Source organism: Pezoporus wallicus, unplaced genomic scaffold (assembly GCF_028554395.1).
Source record: "Pezoporus wallicus isolate ANWC-B61680 ecotype Strahan unplaced genomic scaffold, APGP_CSIRO_Pwel_v1 scaffold_13239, whole genome shotgun sequence".
Classification (NCBI taxonomy): Eukaryota; Metazoa; Chordata; class Aves; order Psittaciformes; family Psittacidae; genus Pezoporus; species Pezoporus wallicus.
In genome coordinates this window covers 6,473,381-6,495,417 of record NW_026642052.1, presented here as the reverse complement: position 1 = coordinate 6,495,417, position 22,037 = coordinate 6,473,381, and the positions used below count along the sequence as shown (strand labels likewise).

Here is a 22,037-nt window from a genome sequence, read left to right as displayed (position 1 = left end):
TTTAGTCTGCAAAGGTAATATTAATTTGCCTAACAGCAAGGATTGTGCAAGATTATTTACTGTCACCATGTTTCCATACAGTACTATAGAAATAGCACTTACAACTATGAGTTTTTCAAATGCTGCATTTATCTAGAACAATAGAAACTGTGAGAAATTATCTCATCTTGAACCTCCTCGAGTCTGTGGTGACAATCCTTCTCCCTGTCTGTATACATTTATCTCTTCCTATTCAGCAAGGGAGACAAAAGATACATTTTTTTTTTCCTGTAATTAATACAGGAAAAGAGGTCAGATTTAATGCCTAACAGGAGAGAGAAGCCCACCAGGGTCAACACCAGGAGAGGAAAAATGGTTTTGAAGATAGGAAGATAGTAAATGCTGGGTTTACAACTCTGGCTCTCTGGCTTGCATTCTTGTGCTCCCCCCCCCCCCCAGCTTCACAAATAAGCTGCATCTGAAATATAGGTGCCACATGACTAAAGCTGGAATAACGAAGCCCTCATTAAGTGGTGGGGGGAGAGCGCACTAAGGGAGCTGGGCCCACTACTGCAGGCTAAACCTATGAATCACACAAAGAAACCAAATCTTGCCATGTTACAGAGATGAATTTGCTAGCTCAGATAATGAATGATTTGAGGGTTAGAAAGGCAAATGAGTAAGCATCCAGAGCATGTACAGCTCTGCTGATACTTATTTACATGTTTATTTCAATGAAATCATACTTTGTAGTATTGCATGCTGGTGAACTTAATATGCGTGTTTATTACCTTGTCTAGTACTTGGACTTACAACCTTAAAAAAATCTAATATAAGTTTGCTTATTTATTCAAAATACAATCACTGCTGTTTGATACATTAACTTAGGCTCTTATCCCTCAGATTAATCTGTTGAAGCAAAATGCAGTATTTCAAAGGTGCCCACCTGACTTTAAGGATACATATGAATTCAGAACACTTCATACATGGAACGGGGTGCAAGATCAGTCTTTACAGAGCACAATTACTTTTTTTTAACAGATTATTCTAGTTAAATGGACATATACAGTATCAAACCTAATTTAAAATATCAGTATATAAAATACAGAAGACGGAAGCACTGTAACAATTACTTTGCTTCTATCACATATTCCTTTCCAGTCAGCTATTTTCAGTGCATACTGTTTGATGATTAAAAAGTACCATTTTAAGAACTGCCCTCACCACAAATCCTATCTAATCCCATCCTGCTTCAATGTCAGTAATCTAGAATCGTATAAACCATTCAATAGATGCTCTAGCAATTACAGTGGCCTCTGCCTGCTTAAAAAAAGAAATTTTAATAATATTTTAGAGATGCTTTACTGGTTTAAAACCAACTACAAATTAGTTAGGGAATATCTCATATTTAAATAACAGTTTGCATTTCTTAGGAATGGAATACACCCAAGTACTTCACCGACTGCCTACAGAATTTAGCTCTAAAGCATCCCAAATTAGTAACATGCTGCTAACTGGAACAAATACAATGCCTGGTATTACTATACGGTAGCATAAAGTATCGTGTTATAGAAATTTTCTCTGTGCAAACCTGATCTTGCAACTTCGCCACATTACTGCTAATTAATAATTCTCATTCGTGGCTAAATTCAAAATAGTATTGCTAAGGAGAAGCAGGTATGTTCGACTTCTCATGCAACTGGGGTTCTATCAAATTTAGCCTCCTTTTCCATATCCAAGTGTGATTAATGTTAAAGTAACTGGTATATATTCCTCACAATTCTTCTGTAGGGACAGAAATAAATAAAAAGCTTGCAAATAAGTTTTGGTGGGGCAGTTTATCTACTAAATCCAACTAGAAGTCTTGCCCATCCAAACGATGAGCAAGTAACAAGCTTGGTTTTAACGACATTTTTGTAATCTTATGTTACTAATATGGGCAATGCTGGTTCTGAGCATGATGATGCAGTTATGTGTACTCACTTTTCACTTTTCCTTTTTTCAAGAAGTGCTCTGACTAGAGGAGAACAAGCTTCTAGGTTAAGCTTTTCCCCAACTACTGTAACAGACCAGTGAATGGCTGAAGATTGCAGCAGTTTCAGAAAACTCAGTTTTCAAATCAGTGTAGTTAAGACAACAGCACAAACCTATGTTTGGATAACACCTAGTTACAGAAAGCCTGGATACCACACTTTCAAATGCTTGTGTAAGAATTATGTAAGTCATAATCAGGGCAAATCTCTGACAGTTATCTATTTAGGCAAATCAATACCAGTCTGTAATATACTCTTTTACCATTAAAAGTTTCTATGACAGAAAGAGGAAACAATCTGTATGTACAATTTTAAGTCCTTTTATATAACTAAGAGTGAAGTTTTTTCTTCCATACTTTATTGTTCAGCCTCAAACTCTTTTGAGTGCAATCTGAATTACTCTAGGAAGCAACTTTAAACCCTACAGCTTGATAATGTAAATTACAGATTAAATTTCTTTGAAACACAAGCATGCAAAGAAAGTGTTTTCTACTGTTGCTGAGTCACCAACGCTTTTTTTACTTCACTAAACATGTGCCAGCAAGTTGCTTTTAAAAGGAAGATGTCTAACAGCCAAAAAGTTCAACTAAACCGACTTAAAGAGAAAAGAAACCCAAGAAAAAGCAAGACAGACTTCCACCTGCATCCAGTTATTTTCTCCCACAGATGAGCCAAGTGTTTTACTTTATTACAGGCAATACACGTCTCTGTATCTTTCCTAAAAGAACTGTTTTCCCCCACACATAATCAGGAAAAAAATTCATCATGAAGTTAGTATTTCCTCTTTTTTACTCCTGCTAATATAACTATGCCTATCACAAGTTTGGTAGTTAGTATCTTACATGTAGGTTGCAGAGCTGTAAGAGTTGATCAGAAATTAGCTGTAAATTTAGTACACTATCAATATTCTTGCCTTACAAAAGACAAGCCCTTAAAGTACATTGAAATAACCCAAAGTCTTTACCAGAAAAATATTTAAACCAGCATATGATAAATTCCATTAAATCACCTGCTCAATTCTAATACATATTCCATGCAAAGTTCAGCTATTTCTTCCCTCTCCCCTGTCCCACCCCAATCTATTTTAGCCCAAATGTACTGGCTTTCTGTTTGAAGTGTCTAAGAATCCAAGTTTTCTACAGCTTGACATCAAGCAGCATTGGTATTTGGGGGAGGAAGAGGAAATTAAAAAAAAATATCCAAGTACAGAAAAGGTATGTCTGGAAAAGAGTTGTCCCAGTAATTCCCATGTTTTTCAGGCTATCAATACTGCAATTCCCTCAAAATAGTTTGAAGGGCTATCAGAAAAAGGGTATTTAAGAACAACAATGTAAAAATGAATTAATTTGAAGTTTTATTAATTTTAACTTCAGTTTATATTCCACTGATTGAATGGGGAAATCTTAAACATCACTTGATGCCTTATTATGAAATGTTCTTCAAGAAGGCTGCATGGGAAAGATTAGTTTTAACATGGTCAATATTTCTGCTGCAATGACTAGTGAAGCCAAGCAGCTATACCCTATTAACCAACCTTGAAAAAGTGTCTTATGGAAAGCTAAAAATTACTTCTTTTGATTATGTGCGTAGTAATGACTAAATTTGTCTAAGTGAAGCCAAAACTACGCATCTATAAACAATTTTTTGGCAGGCATAAACTTTCAGTGAATCATATTTGAAATGAAGTTTTTTCAAGTTCATGAAAGCAAAAATGGTAAAAATTACTTCCTTCTAAAATGGATCTTGACATGCAAAACTTAGCGCTGTAAGCTAGCACACATGGTGTCTGTTCTGCATTGTGCAAAATCTGAGACAAGATGCTTAGTCATACTCCAGATATTGTAAGCAGCTAAATCTGAAACACGTGCTTAAAATTCCAGGAACTTTCATTTTCCTCTTGTGGTCAGATATAAAAGATGCATTGTTTTAGTATGCTTAGACTTACTTTAAAAACTTGTCAGAAATTTTTTTTCTAGTTGCAAAATACTCTGTAATTACAACAAAGTATGTTATATATATTAATGCAAATGGCAAATAATAATATTCTTAATCCCGTGCAGTCTGCTAGCAAATATGATGGGTTCTTAAGTAAATGTCAGATTTTCTGTGGTAAAAAGCCACAGAGACTAAAACAACAAAAATCAGTGTCTCATGGCTTGCAGAAAAAAGAAAAGTTGAAGCTGCTAGGAAATTAGAGAAATGCCAACTAATGGTGACTAAACAGAAGAGGGATAGAGAGGAATTGCAAGCCTGTTCTAGGATGTGTCTTCCCATTTTCAGTCAGTAAGGAACATTTCTTATATCTCACTGTTAATAATGTAGCTGTCTCAGCTGAAATAATAACTTTCAAAGAGAAAAAAAAGGTTCATCAACCAATTTAAATAAGAGCACACAATTACTCTATTTAAATTCAGTTGGCATGTACATTGTTCTCTGGCACTTGAACAAAAAAAATGGATTTCCTTTGAATTCATCACTATCTGTGGCTTCCATCTGGTTTAGTTCAAACATAAAACTGAGCAGAATTTTCATTGCAAGAATATGATTGGGAAACTGTTAAAAAAAAACCTCACAAATCTCTTAATTGCAGACTGAAACCATACATTCATGTCCCTAAAAAGCACAGAGTAGCTATGGAAACTTTACTGAGGTTTTTTTGGAAGTGTCTATGTATGAACCCAATTCACTGGAAACTCTTAAGGCTTTGTCTTGTCATATTCTCACTGAAAAATTATTATTGGAAATACAGTTTTCATCTATTGTATCATAATGAAATATGAATAGATGAATAAAAATGGGTGTTACCTCTCAGTGCCTCTGAAAACTCTGAGTTGTAAAGCCAACTGAAAACAAAAAGATGGCAGGGAGAACAGAGCAACCACGTCCATCTGTCATGTCAGTGTGCACAGAGAAAAGTGAAGAAATGGACTGTTTTTCAGGAATGTGAGAGGTGACAATAATGTACTGTGATACAAGATCTGCGTTCTCTAATTTTATGCTTAAAAGTAGCTGTACCTTTAAAACCCTTCCCGATTTGGGTTCATATAGTGAAAGAAATACTAGTCACCACCTGAACATGGCGAATGGAAGCAACAATCTAACTAGTTACCTTGTCTTTGATGGGATATGCATGCTTTTAGCCCATAGCAGTTACCACTGGGCTAACTTCACAGGTTTCAACCCCTCTGTGGTACTTCTTAATGCAAATGTAAACATGCAGAATAGACAAACTGAATTTAATAATGGACTTAAATGATAAAATTAAAACTGGAATTAATTCTCTGTAGGCAGTAAGAATCAAGAGATCAGATTTATGAACATCTAAGAAAATTTAATTTCAGCTTCCTCTCGAAAGAGGAGGAAAATTAACTGGCTTAAACACTACCCATTTCTGCTTCTTTGTAGAGATCCTCAGCTTGGAGAAAACAAACCCCAAAGTTTTGGCTTTACACTGTAAATCTTACAACACTATTACATGCAATCTGAATACTGCAGGTCCTCCAACTGAGTACAGATCTTAAGAGACTTTTGCAAAGCATCTTTTAAATTCAGAGAACACAGGCACTCACGTGCTAATGTGACATATATTAAGTCTAGGAGCCTCTAGAAAGAGAATAGATGGGAGTAAATAACAATATAAAAAGAAATTTGAACACTTTTTTAATTTTTGCAATTGCTTCAATACTAAGACTTAATTTCTGCAAACCAAGCCTGAAGTTTCAGATTATTTTCAAGTTAGATTGTCTTAGTCTAATTAGAACACCATAAATGAAGTAACATTTGATCAGGCCATATAAAATGTTTTGGGCTCCCTGCCCCAAGTTTCAGTGGTAGATGCCACCTGAGAGTAAGTATTGAAAAACAGGATTCAAGAGTGAGTTAATGGGTGAATAGATGAGTTAAAATTGAAGCCCATAGATATTAGCTACAGAGCTTAGAGGGTATGACGAACCAGCATTCTAAAGCCAAGGCTATTTCTGGACTACTTGAGACCAACAGAAACTGGACAGTTAGATGCATCATTATCCTTCAAGAACTTTGAAAAAATATTTGAAAGGACAAAAGCTGAATTGATTAGTGGATTTCATTTTCTTCTCAGCTTTCACTGTAAAGAAAGGGAAAATTAACCAGCTAAAACTGGTAGTGGTTTGATTCTCCACTCACTTGTCTTTTGGCTAGCACTAACAGAACAGCGTGTCACCGCAAACTGAGGTAGAATTTCCTACAGCAGACAAGCAGATTTCAAATAAAACTATGAATTTCTGGAGGGAAGGATGGTAGGGAGAGGTAGGAAAACCTATGAAGACACTAAAGCTTAATTTTAAAACAAACTGTAAACCAATGTTTTCCATAAAATACAGCTTGAGAATGACCTTCCATATGAGCTGAGAAAAATTCGTATGCTATTTTAATAGGAACCTAGAATCTAAATTAGCAATCAGTATTAATTCAAATACGCAGAATGGATGACCCCTTTTTTCTTTATTTAGCATAATAACATACCTTTAAGTGGATCATGCTCTGCTCTCATTATGTCAATAAGGGAGTTTTCCAAAGAGTGCATATTCAGACTGTCATACATTCTATTTCGATCCTAAAAGAGAACAAAATCCTTAGTACTGGAATACAAATTGTGTACTTTTTAACAGGCAACTTGATAGGAAGACAAAGGTGCTTTCTAAAGGCTGCATGCTCAGACACAGTAGAGATGGGCAGTCATAAAAAAGCTTAAGAGACTGAATTTATTACACCAAGACCTGATTTTATTAACAGTAAGTTTAATAGCATCTAAATATGAGACGCACTGTGAAGAACTCTTCTGTGTATGTGCTTTTATAGCCTGTGATTGCCTGTTTGCTTCAGAAGAACTGCTTGACTCAGTTCTAGTGATCCACAGCTGAGTTAAGCGTTAGGCTGTTTAATGAAGGAGACTAATGTCTGTAAGAGCTCAATTTCATTTCATGCAGGAGTTAAGCAGTGAGTAAGGTGGTGACCACAGGACAAGAAGTACAATCACCTCATCTGAAAGAAAGCATTCTGCTGGTGCTTGGCTATGTACCTTACATGGGCCCTTCACCCCTCTGCTGAGACTGCACTTCTTCCTGGCTTTTCAGCGATTAATCTGGGACTCTTTGCATACAAAGACTGGAGTTATAAAGTGGTTAGCACTAAATAGTTAAAGGTTGGAAAAATTAAAAGCTAAATTATGAAAGGACTGCTAACAGACTGTCAGCCTTATACAGAGCATTTTTTTTTTGCACATGAAGATTCAGAAGTTACCATAATTTATTATAAATATTTTCACTGAAGGTAACAAAAGTTAATGTAATAAATCACAAATGTTTTCACTGGTTTTATACTCAACTAAGAAATTTTCTCCCATGTTTTCTAATACACCCAATTTACAGAGACAGAATAAAAATTACTTCTAACTTCCTTGGTCTTCCTGGGATACCATCAGAGACTAAAAATAGTTTGCATAAAACCTCAACCTCTTCTGCTTGCAAGGCTTCTGGCTTAACTGCATTGCACTTAAAGGAATCCTGTAATTAATCATGCTTTAATTTTACTGTTGTCTTCTCTCTGGTTGCACTCATTGTAGTAATTCAACAGAGTAGGATGAAACGCATCACACGCATCCCAAGACCATTAAAATACACCAAAGATACAGCCACGCATTTGGTACATATATAATGGAGACAGAAGGTTATCTGACACACAGTTACCGTGGCTTTCCATGACAGTTCAGCAGAACATAGATTAATTCCAAGCTAAGCTCCTCAGCAAGCAGGTATTCATGCTTTGGGAGTGAAAAAGCAAGCTTTGAAAGAGGTTTTCTATGAGTCAGAAACTGACTTCTCAACAGCTTTGCAAAACAAGCCATAAAGAAACTTGGATTTTACTTTCATCTTAAAAAGTTTCATCAACTTGATACAACACTGGGATGAAGAGAGAGTAGCCTTTTTTTTTCCATCTCTCTCTCCTTCAACCAACCATGAAGAGTACTGGCTTCCTGTTGGGTAAGCAATCTATTATGCTCATTCAATCAGATCCTTTATTTTCTTTTTGGAAGCCCTTCGAGATAATTCTAATGATATATTAAAAAAACCTAAGTTTCTCCTGTCTCCTGCCACGTCCCAGATCAAATGCCAAACACTTTGCAAGGTAATCTTCAACTGGGTTTGAATGCCAGCAAGTCACCAGAATTATTTTAGTTCAGGGCAACCTTATTTTGGGACTGGTTAGCTTTCATTCCATTCTCTAGCTGTCCTGAGAAGCAGCAGAATGAAACTGAAGTGACTAATCTGCTTCCATGCCCTTGCAGGTTTGTTTCTCAATAGCACAATGAAAAGAACCTGCTTACCATAACAAATTTGCTTTCTATAGAAGGTGTGAGCAGTGACAAAGCCGGATCTGTTCCCTACTGTCTCCTAGCATTCAGGAGATTTCATCAGGATTTTTAATGAAGTCTTCAATTCAGCTGAAGACAGTAAGGGGTAGGTAGTCAGTGCTCCTGCAAAAACCAATGCTGAATAAACATCTTTTCCATGCTTTGCTACCTGTGTAACTGACAGGGGAAAAAAACTAGTACTGGTAAAAACTGGACTAAACCATATGTGTGATACTTTATCTTTGTTAAAAGCTTACTAAAGATTTTCTCATTTATTTTTTGATCATTGCTATCTACATATACATTGAGATAACACGTGACTACCTGGCAAACATCTATTCCTGTAGACTTCACTCTGGGGAGCAAAAGCCTGTAAAAAAGGGCACCATCATGGCTGATTCCTAAAACTGGCCCACTTGGTCATGGATTGTGCAGAGAAATTAAGAAGTAAAACATGTAACGTGTTTTTGATTAATCTTAAAACTGCTCCACTGGGTGACATGGTGCAATGACTGCAACTTCAGCATTGCATCACTCTGTTTTGCAAGTTTTATGTATCCAAAGTGAAAGGTCTTGTGCTGCTGGAAGCAGGGGAAATAAACTTTTCCCATCATCTTCAGACTTCAGAAAGTTCATCTCTACAAAGCTAAAAACAGGTCTGTTTCTGTGAATTGTATTACTTCATTTCTGGCAGTGGAAACATTCAATAAGCATGCACTGTACAATATAAATATGTTGAGAATACACCAAAGTAAAGCAGGATTTAAACATGTGAATTGTATTCTGTTCTGTCACCACCTACATCCCAGTATCTACTTGTGAGTTCAGGTAACACCTAGCTAATCAGTCCATCAAACTTTTAACACCTATTCCAATTCACTGATAAACTACTTACTATAAAGCAACAATAACAAATTTAACTATCTCAAAAGGAGTTAAATCATTCTTTGGGTACGAGGTTGATTTTAAACTATGCCTTATAATGCTAAAAAGCTTCTCTGCGCTCCCCAAATATGCAAATCATATCTTTAAAGAGCACAGTTATCTATGCAATTATGAAGCTTTGATTCCAAAGCAGAACTTAGAAGCATTTCAATATTGTAGGTCACATCAGCAAAGATTTTCTACAACTTTTGTTGCAGAAAAAGCCTGCAATGGTTTCACAGGGACAGTTCTACTACTGCATGCTCTACTCAACCAGAAAATTTCCACTGTGATTTTGCCTGATCATCAAGACAAGCACTAAAAATATTATCACTGAACTTGACTGTTTTACATAGCTTTCCATGCACAGGGAAATTAGTCCTTAATTCTTGGGACTACCTTTAGTTCCAATATTTCAACATGGCTGATAAGCAGTTAGCCCCTAGAAGAACCCAGAACTACTTTTAAAACAGCATGGAAATAGTCCCAAGAATCAGAACTATTTCCATATTGTTTTAAAAGTCATTCCAGGTTGTTTTAGGAGATAATTGCTAATCGATTGTGTTGAAATAATGAAACTAAAGATAATCAGCAGTACAAAGGCACTGCTACAAAAGCATATATGTTAATACAAAAGTTTTGTATCAGCCTGACTCCAAAAGCTCCTTTTGTCAAAGCTGAATTCCTGTAAAATATTTTGCATCTCCCTCACTTCTGTGGCTCATTAGTCCTATGCTAAGCAGCAAGCGAACTCTTGCTGTGTCGGAAGGTCCATATCTCAGTGGAATGTCACAACATAATGCTAGGGGTTTTTTTATCTCCAGAGCCAATAGTTAACTTCTCCCAAGCACTACAAATTCTCACACTAGCTTTTTATTCTTTTTAAATGTATAAACATTTGAATACTGCTTGACCTACGTTTCCAATACCAGAATCACAACTGCATTCTTACACAGCAGAAGACCACGGTTTTGATATAATTAACTAAAGATTCAGAGATACATGGCTAAGTGACAAATTGTCAGCTCAACTTAAAAGTTAAGACTATGTTAGAAAATTTACAGAAAAGTGGTAATTGCTTCTGAATTTTTACGAATTTACACAATATAGAAGCATGGAGTATCCTACCCATAGAATATAGTTAGTGCTAGAAGAACTTTTTGACAATGTCATGCAAAAATCCATCCTCAGAGTGCGCACTTCAGAAGTTCTACTCTCATATACCTACACGTGGAATGAATGGAAAGAGGGCAGCTTTCTCCAATGAGAAAGTTTCAACACTAAATTGTTGGACAAATAATTGTTCTTGGCACAATTTATTTAGGATAGATATATTCTAAATATATCCATGCAATTTATGCAAAGATTATCCTGTTTGAGCATTTGCATAAACTCAGTACAGTCATATCTCAAAGTGCGCATATTGTCATGCATAAAGCGAATAAAAGGACAAACTATTCAACAGTGAGTAAAATTTTACCAAACTTTAACCAAAAAAATACATGTTCATAGTTAAGAAGCTAAACAATTTTGAATTTTGGGCACATACTTCAAACCACTCAGTTGTACGACTACTTGTAGTAAAAAAAAAATTCTAACACAGGTATTAAATTCAGTAAATGAAAGTATCTTCAAAACATGCTCCTTTACATGTCCCTTTGTATTCTAAAGAATCCAATAGGGGCTGGAAACAGAGCCATAAAGCTTCCAGTCATTGTCCAGTATGGTCTTATCTGGTTGCAAAAAAGACTCAGTAGTTTTGACCTCCTGAATTAACTGATTTTTTTTAAAAAGTTCAATTAAAGAAACTTTTAAGAAATCACTTCCTAAACTAAAAATGTTAACAGGTCCCATTTTTTTAATAAAAATGTGTTCCAAGATTAGAAAGTCACAGCTGATTTAATAATAAACTATTCAAAGTACTTGAATATAGCACTTAGTGTTAATGTTAGCAGTAATAACTTAATCAAGTACATCATATTCTAAAATATCCTCTTTGCGAAGATCTAAACTTCAAGTCATTCTCATTTTAGTGAGAACATACTATAATCATAAGCCCATTGCTGAAACCATAACTAATGTAAATGAGAAACTTAATATGAAAACCCATGACTACTATAATTTTAGTTCTACAAAAAAAGCAAGGAAGAAGGCTTAAAAGTAGATACATGAAATTGCTTGGTTACTTTCCATGGTATCATTAGTGGTAAAGATGAACTATAATATCTGGTAGACATCTGTGAATGGTCAACCTGATAAAAGTATTTTGAAGTTAAAATGACACAATGAGCTATGTAAGTCAACTAAATTGAGCCTAAAATGCACCAAGAACAGGTCCTGTGGCAAAGACACACCTACTTCCCGACTACATAAACATTTAAAAATGAACAAAAAAAAACCAACCGTGTGTACTGTATCCATACTGGAGTACTTCAGCTCAAGAATATGCATTCATATGCTGGAAACAAGCCAGACACATTATAGAGATGATTAAAGGCTTGGCAAGATTGACTTACAAGGAGAATCTGGAAGATTTGTGTATTAATAGCTTCAACAAAATAACTAAAGGAACAATTAGACATTTGAAGGGGAAGCTGTGATTCAAGTTTTGGGTTCCTCCCTCCTCACCCCCTGAAATATCTATACAGTTTTGAGTACTTACATGCAAATACATCAGACCATACGGCATTTCAATTTAGGAGAACAACTATGATTTGGCAGACAGTAAGAGGTGAAACACTCTACTAAGTATACACATCACTGCTATACTATCATGGCTTCTAATATTATGTTGAATTTTCCTAACTCTGTTTTTGACTTGCGTCAATAGAATGAGCTGTGTAACTGCAGGAAATTTTAGCAGTAGGAGAGAATTCTTAGTTCATATAAAGTCATAAACACACTTGTATTGTAAGTCCCACAAACTTTCTGCTAACTAATCCCTTTGAATTGTTGATCTGTGAGCCTCCCAATACTATTTATTCAAGTCTTGATCCTGAAATTCAAAGTATGAAAGCACTCCATTTCCTCCAGGTAGAGATATCCCCAGTACAGTGCTCAGAGACAAATACCTGGCTTTGTATGTTATTTAATCAGCCCCAGGTAATCAATCTACTGCATTAGAAATCCTGAAGACACTGTTCTGTTGCAGGTTTTGCCTTAGAAAAAACAAACTGGTCAACCCTGGCTTATAAATCAGCATTTGGACAATTACATTAGTCTGAAGACTAAGACAATGTAGCAGCCAGACACTTTCAACGCCTTCAAGTTTAAAATCAGCTGACAAACACTCCACACTTCTGAAGAAACAGGCCACATTCACAAGAGTCAAAATAGGGCATTAAGAACCAAAATTTAGCAACTTTCTGTTCATCTAATATTAACTGATATGTGTAGCATCAAGATTAGCTATTTAAACTGTCAAGGTACATTTACTAAATTGTCATATAAAACTGTCATATTGAGAATCTAAAATCCTCTGAATGGATTTTGACAGCAGTTTAAATATCTAAAACTGCCACCTGTTGTTAAAACTCATTTTGTTTTGCAAGTGTTTTTTTTTTCTTTGAAAACTTTAGTACATTTGAAAAGTAAATAGAAAAAAAACTAATCTGCATTTTTGAGAGATGGTACCTTAGCATACAAATCCCCACCTGGAGAGCTGTATTAAACAGATAATAATAAAGCTCAGCTTTTAGGACCATGAACACTGCATGTACTGTTTGCACAAACAGGAAGGACAAATCAAGGTGAAAAACACACAGACATGAAGTTTATTTCCTCAACTTGAGAGACACTGAAACTAAACTCATAGAAAGCAGTGTTTTCACCAGAATAAAAACAGTTAAACACTGAAGTGTATTATTAAACTGTTACAATAGGTTTTAATAACCTTACTTGCAAGATATTAAGAAATATTAAGCTTGCAATCAAAACAAGGTAGCAGACATTACAATTTTTAAAATAAAAAGATCTAGAAATAGTTAATTACTTTCCTCATCCAAGGAATGTAAATGAAATACATCAATTCACACTGCTTTCTGCTCTTGCATTTTGGCCACAGAAATGCTTTTGGGTTTTTGTTTTGTTTTTATGGGATGGAAACAGTATGTGGCGTTAGAAATACATTTGTAGCTCTTGCACCCTATTTTTTTTTCTTTAATTTTATATCAGAGAATAAGAGTATTCATATTGTCTAACTTCTTGACATGCAACATTAAACAGGAATCCCAGGGGCCATATAAGGTCAGTGGTAGCAGGTATGTTCTTCTAAAGAATTAGATTATCTAAATAAGGAGCCTAGATTCTAAGGAAACAGGCTTCTCAATTAAATGCTTAAGTTTGATGGTGTGAATACCTGGCAAGATTTCTAACTGTTCTTTAATGACTCTGGTGCAAGGCAACAACCCGTTTCCTATGTGAAGTACTTCTAACAGTGCAACCAGCGTACACCTCATTTTGGCTATGAAATTACTTTTTTCTTCATGTAGCTTGTGCTATGTTATAAACCTAAGGGAAAGCAAAAAGCTTCTTACAGTGAGTCACAAAAGAAAAACTTGGCTATTGGCTTAATTTGTTCACATTTCAATCAGGGTTCCCATGATGTTTGACTACTTTTATTTAAAAACAGAACAAGAACTTCTGAACTTCAGAAAATTCCCCCGAGATATTGCTGTAGCTAATGTGGCAACTGTGAATTTAACTTCATGTGGGATACATTTCCTTTTTAACTATGAAGTACAGAAAATCTGGTTTCATCCCTTTACACAAAACACATAATTACTTATTCAGCTATAAGTAATGACATTCATTGTCACTGGTATATTAGCTTAATGCCAAGAAACATTATTTTCATCAAAATTTACGTCAGTTCTATACTGGGGACCATCCATTAATGCAAACGCCAAAGAATAAAAAAGTTTCATAGAAGGGAAAAACACTGAATTTGAATACGATTCCTCTTGTGGCTTATCTTGTATGCATCAGGTACACTTTTTAAAGCATCTGACACTACTGAATGCTTTTTGGACTTAGCAAAAATTAAGATAGGATTTTAATGTTCTGCTACCATGTTTTTAATAATCTACAGAAAGTTAGTCAGTGAGGACACTGGCTTTTCTAACCATATTTCATTTGCTAAGCTTGAGCTAGCTAAAATTTAGAGGAGAGGTGCTTTGTCCCCTGACATACCAAATGACTACTACAGTTAAAACAAGGATGCATGATCATGTGGGAAAGTATTCTGCAATACTGTGAACAATGCAGTATGCATTCAACATGCCTGCTAGGATGCGTTTGCTCCATAGAAGCCTGGAAGAAATAGGTGATTTCTACATACACAAACGATTTTGTGCAAGACTTTCCAAATGGCATAAAATTTAATTACTATTTTTTACTATCTTCTGAAATTGCTACTGTATCTTTAAGACTCCTCAATCTAAATACCTCAGCCTTTTATGGAAGGAGACGAGCACAGTACAAATTAGCAAGATGGGTGTTTGACAGCATCGCAATTGCCAGCACAATCCTGATGAAAATAAGCACGCATGCTTTGAGCGCTATTTAACTTTTTCATTATGACATGCAAAATGTAACAGTCATCATAAGGAATTAACTATATAACAATAGTATAATCACTGAAAAATAAGAACACTATTTCAGTGCAGCAAAGCTATCAAAGGAGACATCAAGCATTTCTAGAATAGCAGTAGATAACACTGCACCTTTTCAAAGAAGATTGGTTTTACTCTGTTCTGCAACCATGACTTTATACATGTAAAGGAGATTTAAGCACAGATAGTTCTATAGCATAAATATAGCCAAACAGGTCTGTCTAATCAGTGGTGCTGGTGCTCACAGGCAAAACCAACAACAATTACGTGCGCCCACCTTCTCACTTTGACACTATCTCTTCACAAAACTAAAAACCCCCAGTCCTCAAACAGAAACACTGATGTTATTATAATATGCAAGATTTTCTCCTACCCTACTACATAGAAATGATTTCTAGTTTGCATGCACAAGGCTTTTGTTTAGACATAAAATGAGTTCATCTATATTAGATGACCACTGTAGAAGCTTCTGAAAGTTTAAAGCAATAGTCATACTGACTTGTAAGGCATACTGAATGAGTAAATACAATCACAACTTGTGCTTAGCTGTGTATAAATACCAATATATATGTTACTGTAGTTTCAATGTATGATGGCATTAGTATTTCTAATCTTGTTCCTGTTCAGGAGACATTTCAGTGTTTCAACTATTCTTGAAGCCCTCCACCACAGATCATTACCCATCTATAATCTGTTTTCCTTAACAGATCAGGGTTAACATACAAAGAATGGCACCATTTTTCCCCCCATCCTTCCATCCACACAAAAAGTATTGAACTATGATATCCCAGCTAGTAAGGCTACTTAATGGAACAGATTTTCACAGTACAGGCAAATACCCTTGTAAGTTTTCAGGTCCAGTGCATACACCTGGTGCAGAATTTAGGTATGTCTGAAAGTCACCATAACCCTTCATAATACTGCAAGTATCAGAGCTCACCTGGACACAGTGAGGACATGGCCTCTTATGCCAAAAAGAAGTCCACTAGCAAAATGGTAAGAAAAATAGGAACTCTGGTGAGAAAACTGGTCCCAGGGAACACCCTTTTACCCCTATTACAGCTACATGAGGATTAGCTGCTAAATGATGCAAACAGAGCTGTTTTAACTCAAATATGGTCACAATTACAACAAATGAAACTCCAAGTGACTCCGTGTGAAACCTAACAAAAAAACCCAACTATATTAGCCTTTTATGGAGAGAAAGAAACATTCTCTTTATTTTCTCTGCATTATAATATTTTCTACTTTTACTGGAATACAGTAGTTCACTGTGAGAGAGAAAACAAAACTAAGAATTGTTCAAATGGCAACTGAGATTGGGATCCAAAATAATAAAGGTCTCCACTAACAACAAATGTTACGACTAAATGAATTTAGGAAGGAATGGTAGAAGTAGAGGCTGGAGCTAGTACACTTGCTTCAAGTCACATCAGATGTCACTGACAAAATTCAGGAGGTGAACCCTTTAGTTCTAAGACACACTCCTCCTGTTTGACACTTCTAAACCATGGGGTTTACAGCCAGAACATAACATAAAAGTTGCTAGAATAGAATAAAAATCTCACTAATACATAAATGTCAGCCTAAAACACCAGTAAAAGATAAATGTGACAAAGACTCGGAGCCACCTACAAAAGTAAGAAAACTTATGTACGACAACAAGTGAACAAAAAGTCCAAGTTTTAAATGGATAAGAATACAAGTGTTACCATAGGCAGAAAACACTTGCTGGATTAAACATATTTTGTTATATTTATTGCACATCAGCAGCTCCAGTTTCTGTCTTTCTTGACAGTCAACATCCTTAATTAACTGTAAGAATCACATATTGCTGAATACTCTGAAAACACTGGGGTTAGTTGCAATTTAGGACTAAAAATAATACAGAAATACACAATTTTCAAACCAGCTATCAGGGTTACAATGACTGTTTAATTCTCCTTTAAAATGAACAAAGACTACAAGCAGTTACATACCAACCTTACCTGCAAAGGAAGGAGAGTATTACTGTTGTTGTCAGTTCGGAAAACATTATCTTCAATCCACGATTTTGGTGTCAAGGATGGAGTGGAGCGAGTAAATTTAGGAGGAGCTATGACATTACCAGAAAAGGGCTTCTTCAAAGGAGAGATCTGGTTCATAGTTCCTGGAATTCCCATGTTTCCAGTTCTACGATGGTCTCTGCCATGCATTCCTCCCCAGGATATATTTCCTGTGCTCCAGCCACTGCTCTGATTGCTCCAGGGCGACTGCTTCAGAAGAGGCTAAAAACGGAGATCAATTTGTATTATTTGAGAACACTTGAAATGTCACTTTACTTGAAAAAAAACAAAAACAAAACCCAAAACAACAAAAAAAAACAAAACAACCAACCACCAAATAACCAGTGCACAGAGACTTCCACTCTTTCCTGATAACATGTAAATTAATTACTGAGGCAAGGAAGAAAACAACATCATAAAGAATTTTTCATTTCTACTCCTCCATACACCCACCCTAAAAAACACCACAGTGCTTGTGCAATCCATTTAGATTGTCATAACTGGTAGCATTCTTTAAAGCTACGCAGTAGAACAATTCCAGGGTGTAAAACCATGTTACAAAACACCAGGAGACCATTTTCTTATACATCACATGGTATTACATGGTACTAAATTGTGCAGTTTCTGCAAAAATAACAAGAATTTAAAAGAAGTCAATTAAAAAAATTCTTATAATATTATTATTCTACTACTAGCATGAGTAGCAGCACTTCACTACAGCAAGTGGAAATTTAAAAATTAAAATTCAGATGGCAGGTGGACATTTCCCCCCCACAGCGTTTTGAGTATCATCTCAGTATTACCATGTAAGAGCAAAAAGAGTACTGATTATTGTACAGAGAATCAGTTTGAAGGAGCTATCTTAACATTTCCACATGAAAACACAGTATTCTGAACCTGCTGCTCAAGTATTTCTGGAGTAACGAACTGGACTATCTGTGGAATTTTGCAAGGTTTTAGGTGATTCCCCCTTCCCCCCCCCCCGAATCATAGAATAGTTAGAGTTGGAAAGGACCTTAAGATCACCTAGTTCCATCCCTCCGCCATGGGCAGGGACACAGTATAAAGCATTTCTGTATCTAAACAAGTGCACTGTATTTCTCAGTATGAAAATGGAAGCAGTATTTTGAGGGAAGAATTTTACAGGACTGTAAGTTTTTATTGCTAAGCCACAACTTGTGCAAAAAAAGTGACCTATAGTTGTCATACTACCAAGAGGTGGACCCACCGAGTCTGACTGACAGTGAGGAACAGTATCTATCTTTAATGTTTCCCAATTTGTTCTTGGAAGGGTTTTTTCTCAAACAAGAAATGGGGGGGGGGGGGGGGGGTGGGATGTTCTATATTTAGCTCTTCTGTGAAGTCAAAATGCAGTATTTTAAGCTTAGCTGCAAGAAACCCTCAGCTTGTAACTCTAATAACTTAGAAATGTAAAGCATGTCAATATGTTATGTATTAGAAAGAACTGAACTTTCCAAAAACAGAAAGACAATTATAATAATCCCCCCCAAACCAAACAAAACCCCCAGCTAAAGCCATTTTTGGTCAAGTAATCATGAAAACATCCCATTCTATATAATTATAGATAATTATGTTGTAAAACTTGAATACTTTGTTTGGAATTTTGGGAGAGGCAGGCACTCTATTGTGAAACAAACCTGAAGAGATAATGCCAAATGTTAACAAGCCTCTAATATTGCTAGCTATGCTGCCATGGCACTGTTTTAAGTTTACCTACAACTCGTAGCTGAGAGAAAATTCCTGTACACCTTACTGTAGGAAAACTGCTTTGAAATTTGTTTGAAGAGGATTATTATAGATGTTGAAGACAACTAGCTCCTAACCATGAAGCATCCAAATTAATTCTTGGACAGGCACACTTAATGTGAGATTCCAATACTGACAGAAATGCCTTCCAAATCCAGCTCTAGCAATTAAAACTGTCAGGATTTAATATTAGAATGAAAGAAAAATTAAGATGAGGCCTGTATAACTTCGGCCTGTCATAACCGAGCAGGTGACTGGAGCGAGATGTGGGTACTACGCTCTAGCAGGTAACACTAACATGGATCCGCTTTCCTGCAACTTCTTACAATTAGTATTTTGTTCCAGGAAGCAACGCAAACTCTCATTTTAACACGGGATCGTTATGCCGCTTGACTAAAATTGGTAGCAGAACTACGGTAACACGAAACAGAGCGCTGTTTCTGGATACAAAATCAAGTAATTTCGGGCGAACCCCCTGAAAAGGCAACAACGTTGACAAGCTTTCCTTTTGAACCTGCTTTCGGTGCCCACCCGGCCGAGCACGGCGAAGGGGCTTCCCAGGAGGAGGCACCGCCAGCGCCGGGGGGCTGTCAGGCGCATTGTTCCGACACCACGCTGCCTACGGGCGACTGGGGGGGGGGAGCGGGGGGCAATGGGGATGCTTTCACGGCGAAACCCCTTGACAAGAAAATGAGCGTTTATCCTGTCTTATGAGGGGTAAACCGCCTCCTCTGATCCCGAAAATAAACGACGTCCTCGGGTATTCGGCAGCGCACCGACGAGGGCGGCCACAGCCCAGAGGAGGCGGCTGAAGGGGCCGCCCCGCCACCTGCCACCCGGAACGAGCGGGGAGCACCGGCCGGGCGCGGGGCGGGCTGCTGGGAACATCCTCCCGGACCGACCGCCGCGGCCGTCGTGCACCCTGGCCCCGCACAGGGCGGGGGCCGCACGTACCCTCGGACCAGCCACTGACGGCTCCCGGCCCGCCGAGCGCGGAGGAACGACAGCGGCCGGGCCAGGCCGGGCCCCACCCTGCCTCCGCGCTCTCGCCGGGCTGTCACCGCCGCGCAGCCTCACCCAGCGCAGGCAGGGGGGGAAGGAGAAAGCTCCCGGCTCCCGCTACTAGCGAAACGCGGGGAGCAGAGCCCCCTCCGACTCACGTCCCCGCGTTCTCCTCCCCTCCCCGGGGCTCCCTTTTGCCCCGGGCTCCCTTCCGGAGCCGGCTTGCCCGGGCTCCGTGCCGCCCCACCGCGGCTGCCCGGGTCTCCCTCCGCCGCCCGGTACCTGGTGGTGGTTGTAGGAGTTTCTCTGCTGCAGGAAGGCGGCGGCGGCCGCGGCCGCCTGATGTTGGTGCTGGAGCTGGGGGCTCACAGGGGATCTGCGGTTTTGCTGTTGTTGCTGCTGCTGCTGCTGAGGTAAATTCATCTGCGGCGGCGGCGGCGGCGGGGGGGCGGCGGCCGAGAAGGGGCTGCTGAAGGGCCCGGCGCAGGGGTTGTGAGGAGACACCGGCGAGAAGCTCTGGAAGAAAGCGGGGTTGATGGATGACGGGATCCCCGGGTAGAAGCTGGTCTCGGATTCCGGGCTCGGGGGCGGCATCGCACTGATCTGCCCTCCGCCGCCGCTGGAGACCGGAGGCTGCTGCGTCTGTTGCGGAGGCGGCGACGAGGTCTGCACCGACCAGGGGGTGCCGAAGCCGGGCAGCGGCGGAGGAGGAGGGGAAGCCGCCGAGGAGGAGCCGCCCCCGCTCTGGTGATGGGGGCTGGGGATCTCCGGGCTCTGCAGGCTGCTGAAGCCAGAGCCTAGCCCGCCGGGCAGGAGGTTCCCGGGGCTGCCCAGCAAGTGGCTGTTCGGGGGGGACTCCATGGGGGGCAGCTTGGCTCTCGCCTGCAGATGAGGAGGAGACGGAGGCGGATTCACGCAGGAGGCGGCGGCCACCCCCACATTGGGGTCCGCGGACACCGATCCCCCTGGGCAGGAAGGGGCGAGCAGCTCGGAACCCCCTCTGTCCGCGCCGCCCTTGCGCTCGGCAGGGCTGAGGGGCCGGTGGTGTGGGAAGTCCCCCGTCCGCGGCGGCTCCGGGGGGTGAGCGCTGAGGAGCTGGAGCTGCTGCTGTTGCCTGTACTCCTGCTGCTGGTACTTGTCAGTGGGGTGGCTGAACTGCTGCTGCTGCTGAGGGGGGTGGTGATGATAGTCTCGGGGGTGGTGGTTATTCAGGGGGTGGCTGCTGCCGAGCTGGGCTGGGCTGCTGAGCGGCTGCTGCTTAAACTCTTTCCTCTTCTGGCTCAGCTGAGAAGGCGGCGGCTGTTGCTGCTGCGGTTGCTGCTTGTTTAAATCCTGGTGGGGGCTGAGACTGGGTTTAAAGTCAGAGGAGGGGTGGCCGAGAGGGGGGTGTCCTGATGCGGGGCTGCTGCCCAGCCTCTCGCTGCCCGGCTGCTGCTGTGTCACCCCTAGGAGCAGCTCATCCTGCATGTTCTGATGATGCGCAGCAGCGGCCGCCGAGGGGAGCAGAGAGGGCGGCGGCGACCCACCGGACACGCCGCCGCTGCCGGAGGAACCGGTTACAGCGGGTGAGAAGGGACAGGAGGAGGAGGAACAAGAGGCGGCCACCGCTGCCTGGCAAGGGAAGGGCCCAGCTGTGCCAGCACCTCCTACACTCGACGGTGGGTTAGGGCCGGAGGTCGCCGTCTGTGAGAGCCCGGGGCTGCGATCCCCCATGCACTGGAGGGAGCTCCCCTGGCGAACCCCTGCCCCCGGGAGTCTGAAGAGATAAAGATAATTATCAGTGATTTGGGGGAACGGCGCTTACAACACCAGCCTATCGCAAATCTCTATATAACCCACGGAATAGCCACTCTCTGGAATAAAGCCCTCTTTCTTGCCATGATTCCGCTGCACTGGTTTTAACAGTGCCGGAGTTTTTTGATAATAAATAGTTCTATTTTTATCAGGGCTTTTCTTTTTTTATCGGAGAAAAAAACGTCGCCCGTCCCCCCCCCCCCCCCCCCCCCGCGGGGCTCGTGTCCCCTCAGCGCTGATCAGCCGCGGTGACAGCGGGCCGGCCGCCTGTGCCTCTGTGGCGGGGGTGCAGCGCCGGGGCTTTGCCCGGCTCCGGTACTCCTGTCCCTCCGGTAACAGGGAGGCGCGGTCACCCTGTCCTCTCTGCCCAGGTGGTGCCATCGAACCTTGCCCCGCGCTTGTGGGTTCCTCAGAGCTCGCACCAGCCCTTGCTGGGGTCTGGTGGCGCGGTGGTGCCTTTTGAGGCATTTCCTGAGCAAACGGTATTGAA

At 39.9% G+C, this 22,037-nt stretch overlaps 1 protein-coding gene across 5 annotated transcripts in view; it reads right to left on the bottom strand.

Moving 5' to 3' along the window:
• The window catches only part of CPEB2 (cytoplasmic polyadenylation element binding protein 2), a 53,948-nt gene extending 32,245 nt beyond the window's left edge, over positions 1 to 21,703 (bottom strand). For all 5 annotated transcript variants that reach the window (XM_057426851.1, XM_057426852.1, XM_057426853.1 and 2 more), the window contains exons 1-3: positions 20,036 to 21,703; positions 16,928 to 17,206; positions 6,516 to 6,606 (exon numbers count right to left, since the gene is read on the bottom strand). In XM_057426851.1, the coding sequence (XP_057282834.1) occupies positions 6,516 to 6,606; positions 16,928 to 17,206; positions 20,036 to 21,466 (1,801 nt within the window). In that variant the 5' untranslated portion in view covers positions 21,467 to 21,703. The remainder of the gene's footprint in view (positions 1 to 6,515; positions 6,607 to 16,927; positions 17,207 to 20,035) is intronic.
• Between the last annotated feature and the right edge of the window lie 334 nt (positions 21,704 to 22,037).